Below are 19,042 nucleotides of genomic sequence, written 5' to 3'. Positions count from 1 at the left end.
GACCATCCCCACCTGTTTTATTTAACATCACAGTCAGTTACTCCCATGTACTCCATAGTAACCAGATCTCAATCCAACATGGCCTCTTTGGGATGTGGTGGAATGGGACATGCTAACCATGCTAACAGCTACTGCCACAACAGTGTGACACCAACATATCAGCAACTGACAACAATCTAAGAAGATGTGAACTACTTTACCCCTTAATTAGTAAAGTAGATCATGTTCAGTTAACGGTTAACCAAAACAAAACAAAAAAATTGCAATAATTACAAAAGATTTGATTTATTATAAATTGCAAACTCTAGTATACAAGACTTCTGGCCTTGTATACTTGACTCATAATTTTTAATGCTGCAGGTTGATTCACACATACCTTCACCAAGTCTGGTTGCCAGAGAGTTAATCAGTGTAAAGTTCAGTGCAACAAATTCTATCTGAATCTTCCCACTAACTTCTGGGAGAAAGCTATGCTCTGCTTGGTGAAGAAAGAAAGCAAAGGCAAAGCTGTGAAGAAGTTCTTGTGGTCAGAAATGATACTTTGTGACAGGACTCTAATAAACAGTAGCCTTCATTGAAACTCGTATTACAGGAAACAAGTTTCAGATTAAAAAAAGGGGGAATTTACTTCTAAACCTTGAGCCTCAGTCAGCAGCAAGGATTGCATCATGGATCATGGAATATTTAATATTTTACAGGGTTTTTATGGATATACAACACCTCTGCTGATAAAGCGAATTGATCAAGGCCCTTGTTAAGGAAGGTAAAATAAATAAAATTTGGCCCAGTTCCCAATGTTTGGGTGTGTGATTAGCACATCTTCGAAAAACATTTTGTTTTTGCTTCAAGGACCAAAGCAGCGAGTGAGGACAAATAAAATTGGAGGTAGTTACCTGGAGGTAGTTTCTGCTCTGTAACAATCAACCTGTGTAAAGGTTAGTGACCTCCAGCTCAGGGTGTGATGTAGTGATAAGTCTCTGGTTGGTCGGAGAGTTAGATAAACACACCACACGCATTCTTTCAACCCCTGAACACATGGAATGTAAAGTTGTCAAAGACGGATCTGATAACCGAGTCGTTCTTCAGCAGTGGTGCTTGCAAATAAAACTGAAAGCGTCTCACACCATCTCATCTCCCCTGCGCAGGTTTTTCTTTAATAAAGCTGTGTTTTTGTTCTGCCTATTGAATCCTGGTCATAGATCGTTTTTACAGAGGTTAACAACCACTAATGTGTTTCACCTTCAGATATAACAAACACTAAAATTTGAGGATGATTATTTAATTGGTTTAATTATTATTGCCAAAATTCAATTGTTTTAAGGATCTTTACAAGTGAACTGGTTTGGGGCGTATAGAGACTTAAGTTACATTAAGAACAGTTTCATAGAAACCAGTCAAACCTGTTGATTTACATACCAAGCAAGACTTTACACACACGGCTAACATGAAGGCAAAGTCCACAGTCTGTCCTTACATGGAGCAAAGTTGATCTTTGGCTACAATCTGAATAACAGTGCTTCCATACAAATACACGCCAACATATACACATAGTTGACACATCCCTTTAATTGAATAGTTCCACCCAAAGTGAATTAACAAAATGAAACTATGTAGATTTGATTATATGCTGCCAGAAATCCACTGTGGTACTATAGAATAAAATGTGAACTCAGACATGAACCGGTTTCACATCAAAAGCAGAACAATACACCAGCTTCTAAAAATGGATTTACCTTGTCACACCTCCTCTTTAGTCTTCTGTCCTCAGAGATTTCAGGTTTCACACAAAGCAGAGGCTAGTTAGAGTAGAATGTAGTGAAGAAAAGATTTAACTTTACCACAAAGTTGCTTCAATCATAATAATTACAGCTAAACAGATTTTTAAAAAAGCCTGGCCATCACTATCCAACACTGTTCCACTCGATTCTCATCTACCTTCTCACTTTGGGATTTCTCCTATAGAGTTGGATTTCTCAATATGAATTCCATTAGGGCCAATCAGTGAACAATTGTGAAAGATGTTTTTTTTTACCCTGTTTTAGAACTGTAGTCTGTCTATAGTGGTAGTTTGGCAACGGCAGCAGAGAAACAAAGGCATTCAGTCTGTGTTGGCTACGCCTCCAAATACTGATAAATTAAAATCTGAGCGAGTTTAAACCCGACAAAGACGTCGTGGCCCCTCATTAACAGCCATGTCTTATTAACAGCATGGTTGTTTACAGCGCATGCAAGTTCAATACATTTCATGGCACCGCTGCTTTCACAGTCAAGCTGGAGCAGTCCATATGTCACAGCCAGAAGTTAGTGATTGAGTAAAACAGTGGTCTCAAGCTGCAGTCCTGAAGAACCAGTGTCCTGCTACATTTTGATGTCTCTTTGCTTCAGCACACCTAGCTCCAATATGATGTAATTAGCAGAACTGTGTAGGGGTTGATTGCATGCTAGAGAGGCAGTTTCACTATTTGATTCAAGTGGAGGACAAGGAACACATGTAAAAGTTGCAGGACTTTGGTCTTGAGAACTGGAGTTTGAGACCACTGTGGTGAAATCAGAACCAATCCTTTAAAACTTCAACAGAATCCACGCCTCCAGCAACAGCTGAGAGTTCAGACCAGGGGTGGGCAATCCTGGTCCTCGAGGGCTGGTGCTCTGCAACTCTTAGATGTCTCTCTGGTCCAATACACTTGAATCCAACAGCTGAATCACCTCCTAAGTGCAGTCAAGTTCTCCAGAGTCCTGCTAATGACCTCATTATTTGACTCAGATGTATTGAAGTACAGACACATCTAAAAGTTGCAGGAGACTGGCCCTCGAGACCTGGAGTTGCCCACCCCTGGTTCAGACCCTCTGGAAAAGGCCAAGCACTGGAAAAGAGGAGATATCAGCTAAAAACTAACACACATCAGTAGGCACTGTGGTTGAAGTGCCTTGGGGCAACATGTGAGAGGAGGAAGTCAGTATCTAATCCACCGAGTAGCCATACGTCCAACACGGATGCAGGTCAGGAGCAGAACCCAGGTTCCCTGGCTTATTTCCATTAATATGTTAGATACAAGCATTTGACAGCAGATCAGCACAGCAAGACACTGGGCACATATCGGAGCTTGTAATTTTTCCTTTCTTTACAGGAGCTTTAATGAGTTTAAATGTTTGAATCTCAACATTTGAGCAGAATTGGACCTAAAGCTCAAGTCACCTTTCTGTTCATTTTACCAACTGTACTGTACTGAATGTTTCTCAGCTCCATTTCCTCTGAGGAGAGTCAGTGTGTTTATGAAAACTGGAGACGCACCTACAGAATTAGACGGTACCACTAACACAGGTCACTCTTTACTGAACTAAGCACAGCACTATGGCTGGTTCATTCATTTTAATGTTGCATTCATTCACTGAAAACAGGTGGTGTAAAATTATCTTCCTCAGGAACACACATTTCCAGAAAAACATCAGCATTACAGAAAGAACGGTCCCACTTCTGTCAGCCAAGTTGTTTGTGACTTCTTTTTAAATGACTTGAGCTTCCATGAAACAGCATGTGGCTGTTTTTAGGGCTGCTCTTAGAAAAGAGTCTTTCCAAATGCAAATGAGCCAGAAAGCAAGGAAGGTTCTCACTCCACCTGCCTGAATCACCAGAGGCTAAAAAAGCTAAATTAATTCCCACAAAGGAAAGCCTTCAACTAGAGGAGATCTTGGTCTGAAATGTCAACAGCTTTGAATATGTTCTGACCTCCATCAAAGTCAGAGGAATTCACTGGTATAGTATTTAATATAGCTACACCTGCAAATGAGCCAGCTAATTCCTTCCATTCCCAATCCTTGTCAGGTTTTCTTTCGTGGCCTCAGAACTATAAACCAAAAAAAACCCCAAAAACCATAGCCAACTAATCCATCCCAACCAACCTGTTCAGGCATTAAGGTAACGCCATCTTAAACTTAAAGTATTGCTTTGGGTGTGGTGAGTGTAGCTCTCTCGATGCACACCATTTTGTACATGTCGGAGCTAAACCCACCGTCACTGACACTGAGGCAAACTCCTTTTAATCACTTTCCTAATGTGCCAAAACAGTTTGATATTAGGTGTTTTTTGGGCTGTATATACAGAACTAAGCACATTAATTTTGTCCTGTTTGATTTTTTGCACTTGTCAAAAATGTATCCACACAGATTATGAACTTGGTAGCACCTGTCCAGCTGCTGTCTGCAGCTAGAGATTGTGATTGAGGAACTCACTGAAGGTTACTTTAAGAAGTCCAGTAAAGCCAGTTTAAGTGCCTAAGGCTTTGTCACAACACACGCAAATGCACACGCACACACACCATGTGGAGGAGCAGGCTGAACTGCAGGAAAACAGATTGCTCAATGCAACATCTGATTCTCCAATAACTGAAAGTGTCTGCCTATGTTGCGTCTGCGTGACACAGCTTCTCGTTTAACACATTTTCCATTCAAATTTCTCTTCACTGGAGCGATGGCTATTTATAGAAGAAGAAAACAGTTTCATCAGTTTGATCGCTTCATTCAGTCACTGTTACACACACATTATCAAGCTTAAAGCTTTCTTAGAAACCTGTTCTGTACCCCAATCCTCACACACAAGAAATAAACTTTAAATACAGAGACATGCCAACACACAGATTCCTCTTGTCCCACCTGAGCAGCAGCAGCAGCAGCGGTCCAGGAACCATCCACAGCAACGCTGGGCCTGCTTCATCCTTAAGCACACATCCTACATACACACCTTTCTCCTCACAACTACACACACACACATAAACTCCGACTAGTTTGGGTTGATTAGAGGTGTGTGTGCACGGCAGGAATGTCCACTCCACACTGCTGTGATCCAGAGAGAGCAAGAGATACCAGCTGAGGCTGGAGGAGGAGCCTGAAACCTTTCTGCCCCTCCCTCCCTGCTCCGTCCCACTGTCTCAGACACACTTCACTTCTCTGGAACAGAAGTCACTGTTAATTACTGTAGAGGCCTTCTCTCTGTGTGTGTAGAGCAGGGACTGCAGTTAAAACACTGTGTGTGGTTTCCATAAATCTCCTCTTCTCAGAACTTCCCTGGTTTATCCTTTTTGTTGAAGATCTCTGCCCTCACACTGTTTCTATGTTAGCTGTAGAAACTCTATCAAAAGGTAGGAAATACCTCAGAGCTCAGAAACAGAAATGTTTCCTTTTTAACTGTGACAGCTGAACTCCACCAGGATCTCTTGAATCCAAGCAATAGGGCCAATTCAAGATTTACATAATATCTGTTGTGACCTTTGTTTTTTAGGTTGACTATAGGGACAGTTTAAAATGGTATCTTCTCATATAAAATAAACCTATGCATATTTCAAATGGATGCAAAACCCCCAGATCTTTAGAAAAAGTTCTCCTGCTCTCTTGAAGTAGGTTTTTGCATTAGCATAAAAATAACTGATGCTCAAGCGAGAGGAAGGAGTTAGCTGAGTCTGCTTTGACAGATCTAACACTTGGAAAAAAAGAAAGCATTTTTTTAGTGATAATACGAGTCACATTCTTTAAATCTTCCATATTTTCTCATTTTAACCATATGATAACAAGGCTAAATTGTAGACTAGGGCATACACACTTGTTTATCAGCTTGTTCATTTAGAAAATTCAAATACTAGTGTATTTAGCCAATATATCATAAAGACACTAGTCCTTCCTCTGAACTATTATAAAGCAATAGTTAAAGCACAGCAACAGGTCTATATAAGCACCAATCAACCCCCTTCTATGTTGTTTTTAGTGCCATAATAAAGACTATTGCTCACCCAGCAATGGCTACTTCCTCATTGCGTGAGGCAATATCCATTCCGAAGCTAGCTAATGAGCTGATTAATGACTAGCACCAGTAACTGAGTGGCCAACAAACGAGAAGGAGACTATTCACTTGTGTTACCACTGGAGAGGCTGGAGACTAGCGTGTCTAGGTTGGTCACCCGCTGGTGGACCATCCTATCTTATGCTAATGGCAGCCTGTCCAGGGCTAAAGCTAGCCTATTCAAGGCTAATTGCCACCAGAGGTATGCGAGTTTCCAGGCTCTCCAAAGCTAATGCAAGTGTCAGCGCCAGTTGACAAATGATCAGTAGCTGGCACTGGAATTTTACTAAATCCATGCCATACTTTTACCTATACTTTTGACCCAAAAGTATTTACTAGAGGACATCGTGATCACCTTAATAAACCTTGCTCTTCAACCTCTACATACATTATTTACAGTGATGGCTCCACTAACCTACAACTAGCTTACTAATAAGCTGCCTACTCTGACTGTAGACGGCTAATGTTGGGCTTAGAACTATTGTGTTGGTAATAGAGAAACACTTAGTTTGGGCGTCAAAATTGGATGTATAGATGGATGTATAATTTTACATAATGTAGAAATAATAGTTTGCATAAAGGGGAATTGTAAATATCTCTGTTTTTGGTTTGGTAGAGGTAGATGTATAGATTTTTTTCTTTGATGTAAATATAATTCTGCTGAACCCAAGTAAGAAAACCTGAAGCTCTACTTCATCTAATGGGAATGTTTATAAACAAATAAATAAATGCTAGCAGATATTTCTGTTTTTACTTTAAAACAAAGACTTTTTTTTTCTTGGACATAGAAAAGACAAACCTCAAAACTACAGCCACCTGTTAATGTCTGTTCTAATGCAGGGTTGGATGTTCAAAGTCTACAATATATTGTTGAAGAATCATTAATTTGTGTCTAATCAGATAATGTATCAGATATGGGCCATGTACACATTCAGACCACAAGTACGCCTTTTAGTAAAAGACCACCCTCAGGAACATTGATAAATTGTGTGCAACTCTTATGATTGTCTCAAGACATTTAATCATGTCCATGAATAATTTTAAATGATTTAGAATGTTTGACTGGAATCTGCTTCCTCGGTGAGTTGTTCCAATGATGATGACAGCCAGCACCATGGTTGAATTATGAATAAATGTTTACATCCATCACTGACATAGCTTTTAATCAATTATTGTGTTAAAGCTTATTCATGTCTGATTTTAATTTAATTTGGTATTTAATGAAAACACTGTAACTGTGAAATTTTGATTTTTCAACATCAGCAGAATATTTGTACACATTTTGTAATGGAAACTAAGCTAATGTGGTCTGCTGGTGGTCAGAAGGCCCAACAGTTGGCACCAGTCCATGGAAGGTTAGCTTCTGTCAGACTGCCCCAGGGCAGCTGTGGCTACAATCTGAATCTCTGAATGTAGTGTGAAGCGCTTTGGAGTTTACTGGACTTGATAAAGAGCTATTCAAGTTCAGACAACTTACTATTTACTGTCATCCCTGTAGTCACAGTAAAGGGGAATAGACATGTTTCTCCACAAACAGAGCCATACTGCTGACGCTGTGCTTTGGAAAAAGTAGGTCCTATCAGCAACCTAGTGGTAGGAGTTCTAAAATAGTTCTGAATACAAGTAAGACTCAAACAAGGACTCCTAACAGTAGATCTAACGCAGTCTAATGGATTCACAAACAATGTCCCTGCAATCTGGCTGTTAGGATGTATTAAGTCAAATAATATATTAAGCCAATGTCTTCTGCTTTGTGCTTGGTATTAACAGACCAGCCTGCTTGTCTGGGTCAGAGGAAAGCATGTTTACTATACTATACCATGTTGGTCAGTAAAGCATTGATAAAATGATAAAATCTGATTACTCTGACTCCACTGATTTGAATTTCATCGTGATTGAAAGTTCTTATTCTCTAAATTTAAACTGTTTGTCAGAGTAGCACCATAAAACTATTTTAACTAGTTCATCATAAAGTTAGTTAAGACAATTTTAAAATTCACCATAGTTTATGACACCAATTTATAACAGGAAATATGACAAAATTAGTCCAATTTGTCAATAGTATTGTCCATTCGTGGACCCGAGCTTAACAGGTCCATGAATAAAATTCAGACCCAATTCAACCCTCTCTGGAATGTTAAGGTACTTCCAGGCTAGTGAGGATAGATAATTCCTCCAGTAAATTATGGGTTTATGAGCCTCTGCAGAGCCCTTTTGATGCAGAGAGACAGCAGTTCTACTTCAAGCTTCACACCCATCTCTAACAGGGAGAACAGCTAACCAAGAGATGAAGCTTATTTTAGTTGCTTGTATCCAGAACCTTGTTTATGTGCTTATGATCCATGCCTCGTGACCATAAAAATCAAGAGCTTTGCTTTTTGAATCAGATTGCTCATCACCACATCAGGCTTGGGCAAAGCCCATATTACAGCAGACAAAGCCCCAATCTGTCTCCTGCTCCTTCCTGCCGCAACTCGTGAACAAGACACAGAGACTTCCATTTTGAGCAGAAACTTGCTCAAAACCCTGAGGGGTCGGCGCAACTTTTTTAGGTTTACATTTTGCTGCTAACACCCCAGTGCACACTGAAAGTTGTGGACAGAAGACCACAACAAAGTCACATTATATGCAAATCCCCAACATGAGGTTCACAAAGCAGACAGCCACCTCTTCACACACTGCCTTGACATTGTGTTCTTGAACACCACAAGAAGCATCAGGGACCAGGGGCAGCCAGACGGAGTTTAACATGCACCAGGAGCAAGCTTCACATTGTAACAAGACAACTCTTGCTTTGGTTATAAAAGAACCAGATAGTCTGATACTCCTGCAGCCCCCCTCCCAAAAAAAAATTCAAACCTGAAGAGTAAAGATCTTTTCTAATACAGAAACAAATTTAATGCAAATGTATATTAAAATTTATTTGAATCCAATAAAATCAGTCAGGTTCCAAGCCATTTACAGTTAGGTCCAACATAAATAATGATGCTTGCAGATTTAGATTTATAATAGTTTTCATTCCAACAAGAAGTACTTGTCTGACATAAAATTAAAGTAAACCTCTTTAAGGACAATAAAGCAATATAAAGGGAGTGTCAATGATGATACCAGAAAGCTGAATTATCACTTTGCTGCAGTCCTCTGTCCAGACTAAGCAAGGAGAGACAGTGCAGAAAAACAACTCTGTTAACAGAAAGCACTTCCAGCAGATCCAGAATCAGAAGGAACAACAACCTGCCATGACAGCAGTACAAGCACACTGAATTAATTCTTTAAATCCACTAACTTTTCCCTCTTCAATAAAAGCGTATCTAATTACCCAGCTCTGAGTTCCTGTGCACTCGTATTAGTACCAGCACCAGAGTATTGGATTACAGCAGACTGAATGGTGACTGTTTTCAGCCTAGCTGCTGGTCCTCCAGCAGGGGGGGCAGATCCCGATGAGCTCCGCAGCAGCAGATTAGGAAACACACGGGGATATAGCCTAGATAAAGAGTTTCAGCAACACCGTTTCACTGCAGTGTCCCATTTTATTCACCTTCAACTTCTGATGACGCTCCCCAGCAGGAAATGGCAGACATTAGGTGTGAATGCTTGGACTGCAGCTTTTCTTACCGCAGTCTCATGACTAAGGTAAGAGAGGCAAAAACTCAGACAGGCAAATAACATCAACAGTTACAAACCACACTGACTTCATCTGTCAGCCAGTTTGACTAATCCAACCCTACTGTCATACACAAGTGCAGCTGTATTGCATCCAGCTTTATTCTTGCTCCTATTATAAATGCAGGCAGAATTTTTTGTAGATTTTAAACATTTTCTTGTCTCTTTATTTCATATTTTCCAGTAGTGGAAAAGCTGCTAAAAGAAATGGAAGTTTTTCAGCCTGAGCATGTGAAGAATGAGGATTAAAGACATGCCTTTTAATCTGTCTCATTCTTCCTTTCACTTCACTTTAGAGTTTCACAGTCTCTCAGAGAGGACAAGGAGACCTACTTTATGAAGCAGTCACAAGACACCTGCTGCCCAGCTACACACACACACACACACACACACACACACACACACACACACACACACACACACACACATCCACACATATATCTGAGAATAGAAAAAAGTTTTGGTTTGGGTTTTTAGGATAGGTTACTGCTTTACAATGTGTTACAATGTAGTTAGTCATGGAATGGTTGTAAACACAGAGGTCAAATATAAGACATTTCACCACTATTAGAGTGTGTGTGAGCTTTTCTAAGCGTAATGGCTGCTGTTATTCCACCCGCATCTCGACTGACACAAGGTAACCACGTCATTGGCAAAAGCAAAAACCAACATGACTGTGGCAGGTAAGTCAGTTGATCTTACCGTGTGTGTGCATGCTTGTGTTGGTGTCAGAGGTTTTAGTCTCCTGCAAAGTCAAATATTGACCTTTTAAACCCATAACCCATCTACAGCAAGGTATGCTAAACAACAAAAACAACTGGTCCTGGCAGGGAGAATGTTAAGAGCAGCTTGGTTCATAGTCGGAAATACTGCATGTCTGATAAAGTCCTGATAAGACAAGGGATGAACCTGATCATTACAGCTGAGGACGGAACAGTCAGTTTCATCAACAACCTTACATTGGTTCTGTGAAGCACAGCCAGTATGACAAAGTCTGCTTTCTATCACCTAAATAATATTTCCATGATTAAAGGACTAATGTCTCAGTAAGATCTAGATAAACTCATCCATGCATTTATCTTTGGTTGCAATGATCACTGCAGCAGTGTCTTCTCAGGTCTGCCTAAAAAATAATTCAGGCAACTGCAGCTGATCCAGAACGCTGCTGCTTTTGTTCTCTCTAAAACCAGGAAGATAGAACATATCACCTAGTTCTAAAGTCCCTACTGTTGGAGAATAGACTTTAAGATACTGTTAGTTTATGAATCACTGAACGGCTTAGCACCACAATATATTAGAGATCTGCTGGAGTTGTATCAACCTTCCAGGCCAATCAGGTCTTCTGGTTCTGCTCTCCATCCCCAGAATCAAACGCGGATAAGCAGCATTCAGCCTCTATGCATCACAAATCTGGGACAAGCTTTCAGAAAACTGCAAAACAGCTGAAACACTGATTTTCATTAAATCAAGATTAAAGCCCACCTGTTCAGAGTTGATTTTGAACCATAATAAATGAAAAACTAACCAACATATTGAATGATGTGTGTTGATGGTTTCGATGATGGCACTTGACAAATTGTACTGTTTGTTTCTGGTTTCTCAATTGGTTTTTATAAATTTTTACTTTTCTGTTTTTTAAGACAGAACACTGCCTTATTTTATCCTGCTAAAATGTGCTATACAAATCAACTAGATTGATTGATTAATTGACGCAGGAGGAAACCAAGTGATGTGAGTCCTGATGCTTCCCTGCCTTCTAACTGGAACACGTAATGATGGGATTCAACACAACTCAATAGCACCTTCTGCAGGACAAAAATAGCCAATACAACAGGAAGGACCACAGAAAAAACTCAAATCTCACGTTTCATCTGTGTACAGTGGCAATCATAGAAACTATTGTGGTAGATAGACAATGTTCACTCCCCAGTAATAAAATGTCAGAAGCAGACCCTTAAAGTCCTACAAAATTTATGAATGTGTCTCATTGGGTGGCATTTGTTTGGGCAACACTTCCAATAGCATAGGTATTTCATTTTGTTGAAGAATTCAGAAGCCAACCCATTTCTATTTTGTGGAAAAGAGTTTTATCCTGCTGAAAGAGGCTAAGGCAACAGGAAATTCTAAATAAAAAATTACCTGCACTTTCAACAAACCACCAGTAGGAGAAAGTACAGCTCAGTTCTTCAATGTTGATTGTCCAAAAGACAAACCAAAGGTAGTGTTCATATAAATAAGATATTTTTTATGCAATGATTTTGTCTCTAAAGAACATTGACATAATGCATATCAGGTTGTTGCAGGGTGCTTTGCACATTCTGAACATCACTGCTAGCAGACTGTGAGCAGGACTCTCCTGATAAATGGTGAGGAACTGTTCCTACCTTTCCCTGAGCTGAAGAAGCAGTCCATCTCAACACTGGACCGAGAGTGAGAGACACAGAGAGCCGAGCTGGGGACCAGTCCCTCCTGAGGCGGGCTGCGCTCGGTGGTCCGGACAAGACACCAGCCGGGCCGCTCTGTGGGCCGCTCCAACAACTCTACAGTCTGGCCTGCAGTGGACACAATAGAGAAGGTTGTCTCACTTCAAAGTCACTGGAAATTGATGCCTAAGAGGAAGGTGTGAGCGGGTCTCACCTGTGCTGATGGACAGCTCTGTGCTGCATCCTGCTGTGAAGTCCTGGAGGACCACGGTCAGCTCACACCCACCAGAGAGCTGCAAACAGAGAGAACCACACATCACAACCTGCAGAGCATTCACCTGTTCCACCGACAGCACTGTCCACATTCCTGCTCTGGAGAGAGATCCAGAGTTTAGAAACTTAACACACAATCAGAAACAGCTTCACAACAACAGAGGGTCGCTCTTCTCCAAGCACGAGAAGTTTGTGTTGAGAAGTTGTCTGCATTGTAAACTGAATGTAAAACTGTTTAGGAAGAGATTCTGCAACAACTTAAGACATAAAAGATATAATGTAGATTATTTGATAGAGGTAGCCATTTTTTATTCAATAGAACAAGAAGAAATTAAAAGGTTATCATGGTGGAGTGTTGTTGATTGGCACGTCAGCAGTATTGTTCAAGTATACTTAATTTTTTATTAACCCCTTAACTGTCTCCTCCAAAATGCCTACATCTTATGCAATGGGTCTGGCTTCCTCATGACAGTTAAGGAGCTGTTGTTGTGTAAACTCCCCTAAAGCTCAAATTTTAATGTTTCACTGAAATAGATTTTAAATGATTGTCTTGGTGCAGCAGTTTGTAGTGACTTGAGCAGAAGTAAAATTAAACACAGTTGCAATCTTAATACATGTCATACCAAACAACCTGACCAAAACAATTCCACCCAAATATAATAAGGCTTTAGGCCCATCAATTTGTAAAAAGGTTTTCACGTCTAATGAGTCTAATTGTGGAACCACTCTTCAACAGAACAGCACACAGCCAAGGACTAGCATGTGCTCACTGTGACCTCTGTAACCCATGTTAATGTTTACCCCTGAGAACAGGAGAAGGAAGCTGAAGCACTCAAAGTCCTCATAATGCATTACTGTGTCAGCTTCATGGCATTGACGTATGCTGGTCTTTAGCCACGTTAACCTGGAAAACAACAAACACACAGATGCCAGCCCTTAGCATTTACACACCAGTTACATTAACACGGAGTGATCAGGCGGTCGGCCTGGATACATGAAATCCAACAAATCCCACCATTTACTCATCAGTCTGTGTAGACAAAGCAAAACTGTTTTATCACCTATCGATAAGACTTGGACTGTTGTAAAAAAAAAAAACACACACACACAATTTGACTACCTGATAATACTTTAAATATTAAATATATGGTTTCTGACAGTGAATCAAATTAATTAGAGATGTGTCATGTAACAACCAGTGAGGACTGCAGAGCTGCTTAAATCTGACTACAGGAGAACTGATTGAGATGGGAGATGTTCCAGAACAACAACATCAAATCTCTCCAAATTCTTCCCTTTATGTTTCAGCAAACATTCACCAGCATCTTTCAGACAAACAGGATGAATAAACGGAACAAACTGCTAGAAGGTGTAAGTAGTGGCAAGGTTTAATTGAGGCCAAATCGTCCTCCTCTATTTGCTCCATTTTCTCTGTTTTGGAAAATGTTAGGTGGTGTGTGAGTGTATGCGTGTACACTATAGTGTGACCTGGGCTTAAGATCTCCTAGCAACAAAGACTGTTGTTTCTATAAAGGTGCAGGTGAACTTCTACCTGACAGATGGCCCCACACACACACATACACACAGACAGTTGTTTTCAGTCCTTCTGGCTGATTAGAGCTCAGTTCTGTTCAGCTCTGAGTCAAACCATCCAGCCCATGTGCTGCGGGTCACAAAAATGTTCCTGCACATTTTCATATCAAATTTCAAAATGTGTTTTGGATCCAATTTTCTGTTCCGTCTCTGTTCACTTGAAGCTTATATATAAAGAAGAAATACAAAAGTTCAATTTGAACATAGTAAAGATTTTACTGCAGTGATTTGGCCTTAAACACCACCAACTCCATGACATGAAATAATGGACAAAGGTTGACATCTATACAGATGGACAAATGAATGAATAAGCAGTTGAAGGGTTGGCTGGATGAACTGATAGATGATAGTATTTTTTATAAGACTTCCAGAGTTCTCAGGTAGGTATGTACTGTAGATGGATAGGGTTAGAGTTGGAGTAGGCCATGGATTGGTGGATAGATGGATTTTTGTTTCTACACATTTTCTGAGCACTTCAGAATTCATTTCAAAAATACTTTATTTACCACAAAGGAAAATTAAGCATCTTAACTCATATCATCCAAGTACCTTCAAGAAGTTGATGTGGATGGTGAAGGATGGATGTCAGTCTTGCAACAAATCAAAAGCCGGGTCCAACCAAAGCTCTGCTAATCCACCTCGTTTACTTTTACTGCTCCCCTTTAAAGCTTTGTCTGGCTGTTTGGTTAGAAAGTCGGGCAGAGAGATGGAGTCGTGGATATGATCTTCACCCGTCCTGCTCTGTATCCAAGAAGCCTCCTTATCAGATCCTCTGGGATTTGGGTCAAAGTTCACATATTTGAGCTTGAGATGATAATCAGCTGCACTTGCAAAAATAATAGCAAGTGCCATAGTTATCATAAATGCCTGCAAGTTAAAAAAAAAGACCAAACACCCTTCCAGCTGCACAGCATCCAGAACCAGAGCCTCAGAACCCAACATCAATGGCTCAACCAAAGACATTATGAACAAAAGTAAAAAACGAACCAATCAGAACTAACATAGCAGAGTTTATGAAACTAAAAATGTTGATCTTGGAATTTTTTGGGAGATGGCCTTCAGAGCCGGTTTTATCATGTAATGAACTCTGAAAACCCAGAAGTGTCAGATGTTCTTTTCGCATTTAACAATCAAACCAGCACCACAACTTTGTTGCTTTTAGATCACCTGTGAGGTCTGAGGACATTGCAGCTGCATTCAGTTCAGTTTAAGTTTATTTCATCAAGGACATCATGTTAAATAATGTTACATATGAGAACCAGAGCAACTGTTTTCTGTCTCACACACACACACACACACCCAACATGACTGTCCCCTGTTGGACAGATAGGCTAGTACACCCCCAGCCACCCACACACACAACTACGTTGAATTTATGTGACAAAAAAAGTAAAATGTAATCTGCGCTATTTGAAATTAAGAGACATTTTTGTTCGAGCTGCGTCTTTAAAATGATGTTCAAAACAGCAGGCATACAAAATAAAATTCACATTAAAAAAAATACAAAAATAATTTATGCATTTAAAAGAAATTATGTGAAATAATAATAATAAAAAAACGATTATTAGAGGAAGCTAATTCTCTATGTTAGTATACGTCAGTACTCACATATTTGCTTTTGTTGTAGCCATTGTTTCACCTGGGAATCAAAATATATTTATATGTATAAATATTTATAATATTTACCTTACAGTTGAAGGTAAACTGTTTCAGAAGGACCTCTGAATGAGAAGGAACATTGACCAAATGATGTTTTGTATTTTTCAGGTTTACTGTCTCCATTAACTACAATTCTAATTACACTACTGGCTTTTACAATCATTCTACTCACCAGCTCTGAGACAAGACTGTCTATACATATAAAAGACAATTTTAAAAAAGAAAAAATTAGAAAATTGTCAAGGGCTAAAAGATTGCATTTCTTCAGTATTTTGCAATGGTGCCACTTCATTGGGTTTTGGTCTAAGACTACGGTAAGTGCCTTTTAAAGCAGATTGAAGATGTCTTGCTGCTTCAGGACTGTGACTGACTTCCACCTCCACCATGTTTTCAGACTGTTCAGACCGGCCTGCTTTGTTTGAGAGTGGGGATTACACTCTGCCGTCTTGTCATATGACCCTCCTCTGCGCACTCCAAACGTGTGTGCACATGAAAGTTTGTGATGGTCACATGCTTCAGTAGAAGACAGCACAGTGATAACCTGTATAACATCAGTTACTGATGAAATTTATTTTTAATAGCTATTCTGGTGTGGTGAATGGGCCTTAGAAAAAAAAAAAAAAAACTTCATATGATGTAAACAGACCTAATAAAATTTTGTGAATTTTTGAAAACATATTACCCAAAATCTGGATGTTTTAATTTACTTTTGTCTGAAGAAATGATGGACAGAAACACTTGTAGTATTCAACATGATAAATATGTATTTTCTTGACAAAGAATTTATTACAATATCTTAAGACTTAGCTTCTGTTTTCATTATGATGTTTTAAAAATTTCTTTAACATAAAATAAAGGTTTTTTGTTGTAAAGATTTCTTAATGTCCTATTAATCTCAAACAATTTTCGGTTGTAACCCATTTAGTATGCATTGAAATGAGGTCAGTAACTCTGGTAAGATACGTGAGATGAAAACTAAAAACTTATTATATTTACTCTTTCACCTCACCGCTACACTTACCCAATCAATGTGCTAGTAGATAACTTCCATTCTAAAATTTTAGATATCATTGATTCCATTGAAGTGAAGGTCGTTTCTGACAGGAACAAGTTTCCATGGAGATGTGTGCAAGCAGATCTGCAAGAAACATTTGTCGTAGTGCCGAACATGAATGGTGTAAAACTCAACATCACGTTTATTATGAAATCTATAAAGAAATCTATCACTCAACACTGACACATGCAAGGGAAACATTCTTTGCAGAAATCAAAGAAAAACAATAATGCCACAGCTGACTCATGTGACTGAATGACCCGAACTCCACTCTAACACAGCCTGCAATTAATTTGACAACTTTTCTGCTGAGAATATATTTTTTAATTAGATTAAACTGCACATCTAGACTACGGTAAATCCAATATCAATGCTAGGCACAAACATAACAAAAAAAAGATTACATTTTAAGTACTCAACTATAAAAGCTTAGAAGAAAATATAAATCAATTAAGCTCCTCTTATTGCTGTCTTGATATCATACCCGCAACACTCCAGGAAGTTCAGCCTGTCATTGCATCAGCTCTGATTCAAATAGTAAACTCATTCTTCTCATTAGGTGTTTTTCCCCAGGCCTTAAAAACACCAGTTATCAAACCACTGATAAAAAGAACAATCTGGACAAATCACTGCTGCAGAATTACAGGCCAATCTCCAAACTCCTCCATCGCATCTAAAACATGATCATTACTCAAGATTTTGCAAAGATATGTGGAACTGTGTCCTATCTTAGTGCCATTTATTGAGCCAATAATCCTATGTTGTGGTGCAGCCACTAAAGCTTTAAAGAATGTTGTAATTTTTAACCTTCCGTTCATTCATCAGTTGGTGAGGCAACTGAATCTAGGAATTAGTGGAGAGTGGTCTTCAATTTACTGAGGTCACCATCTTCCACATCTATCAACACTACACATGGTTTTATATGTCAGACATGGATCTTGTGATTATTTTCATGTCCAAATCTACATCAGTTTTAGATAACAGTCTCACACTCATTTCTACTCTACACCTCCTTTGGTTCAAGAATGTTTAGTTTGTTTTTATTTAACTCCCAAGTTTGTGCAGGACGTTATGTTCTTGAGACAGAGATTCCTACTTACTGGAAGATGCTCCTCAGTGTTTCCCCCAGATAATTAGCTGAGCTTTTTTGCATCAAAAAATGTTAAAAGATTATTAGGCAATTATGGTGTATGTTGTTGGTAGACACTGTTGACAATACCCAAACACACAACTATATTCTAACATTTTTTAAAAAGGCAAGCACAAAAAAATTAAAAATAAATGTTTTGCACTTCAGTCAAATCAATGGATCTTCGAACTGAATGTGTAATGCTGGTCACATTCAAAGATGACCTAAAGTATGCGCCAACTAAGCAGTTGCTTAGGGCATCCCAGACATTCACAGGATCCTCATGAATGCTTACCTTTTGACTCAGACGGTAGAACTGGAACTTTAACATTTGCTTATTGAAAATGACAATACCATTTGATTTAATCCCACCATCTGGGGGATTAAATCAGACGGTGGGACTCACACCCTTGGCCTTGAGCCTATTTCAATTCCTCAAGTATAAACTTATGGCTTGGGAAACCCTGCTCCCAGTTTGGGTTCAGAGTTTAATAGAAGCATTCCAGAAAGACCAACTTACCAAATTTAGTTACACTGATCCTGAATGACACAAAGAATTAGACTTGGGCCAGAATTTGATTAAGTATGTATGCATTTAGACACAAGATGAGCTGGATCCTAATTGACATTAGCGCAGCTAACTGAATAGGTTTCTACCAAATCAAATCAGTATTATTGGCTTATATTACAGTGAAGATATGAAAAACAAGGTTCACCAAAGATGAAAACAAAGAGCTTTAGTGAATGTTAATAAAAACCATCTACCAGCTGTCATATGACCTCTCTAACCCACACAAACACACACACATGCTCGCACTGTTTGAAGTTTCTGAGAATAATTCAGTGCTCCAGCAGCTTCAGGTTTCTAGTCAATGTGAGGAATAAGAACCAACACCCAGCAGGACTGACTGTACTTACCGACATGGTGGGATTTTTACATTCTCTGGAGGCATCATTCGTATACCGACTTCGGATAACCAAAATCACAAAGCATGAAGAGTGACAGTCTACTAAAGCAATTAAAGCTCCAAGTTGATTCATTTAAGATGTAATACCATGTCAATGATGCTAAGAACAGCCATCTAGGTAAGTCATATACAAAGATGTTGAATGTAAAACATGCCTACATTTGGATGTTCATCATACATTTTAAAACTGGACAGAAAGGCATGGAACAATCCCCCCAGGTACTGAAGTGAAAATATACTGTACATCCAATCACCAGGTTCTGTTTGGACATTTCAGTGGTGAACTGAGTTAAGCTGATTGTCTACAGCTCCATATTGGACCTGTTGGGGTGAAGTCAGTATAGAACCAAGAACAAACAGTGCCAACATGCCAGCAGCTTTACTTTTCCCTCCATGTGTTTGCAGTCACATGTACACCAGCATGGTGGAAATAAACATTCAGAGATGCCG

General features: G+C 39.3%; 1 protein-coding gene across 3 annotated transcripts in view; it reads right to left on the bottom strand.

Annotated features, from left to right (window-relative positions):
* Window positions 1–19,042, bottom strand: part of kalrna (kalirin RhoGEF kinase a) — an 88,619-nt gene that overhangs the window by 37,272 nt on the left and 32,305 nt on the right. For all 3 annotated transcript variants that reach the window (XR_003596278.1, XM_028023686.1, XM_028023687.1), the window contains exons 25-26: window positions 12,131–12,209; window positions 11,878–12,045 (exon numbers count right to left, since the gene is read on the bottom strand). Coding sequence is in view for 2 of the 3 variants with exons in the window: in XM_028023686.1 (XP_027879487.1) it covers window positions 11,878–12,045; window positions 12,131–12,209 (247 nt within the window). In the remaining variant the exon portion in view is untranslated. The remainder of the gene's footprint in view (window positions 1–11,877; window positions 12,046–12,130; window positions 12,210–19,042) is intronic.

This window comes from Xiphophorus couchianus, chromosome 7, assembly GCF_001444195.1.
Source record: "Xiphophorus couchianus chromosome 7, X_couchianus-1.0, whole genome shotgun sequence".
Classification (NCBI taxonomy): domain Eukaryota; kingdom Metazoa; phylum Chordata; class Actinopteri; order Cyprinodontiformes; family Poeciliidae; genus Xiphophorus; species Xiphophorus couchianus.
This window is presented reverse-complemented; position numbering and strand designations above follow the sequence as displayed.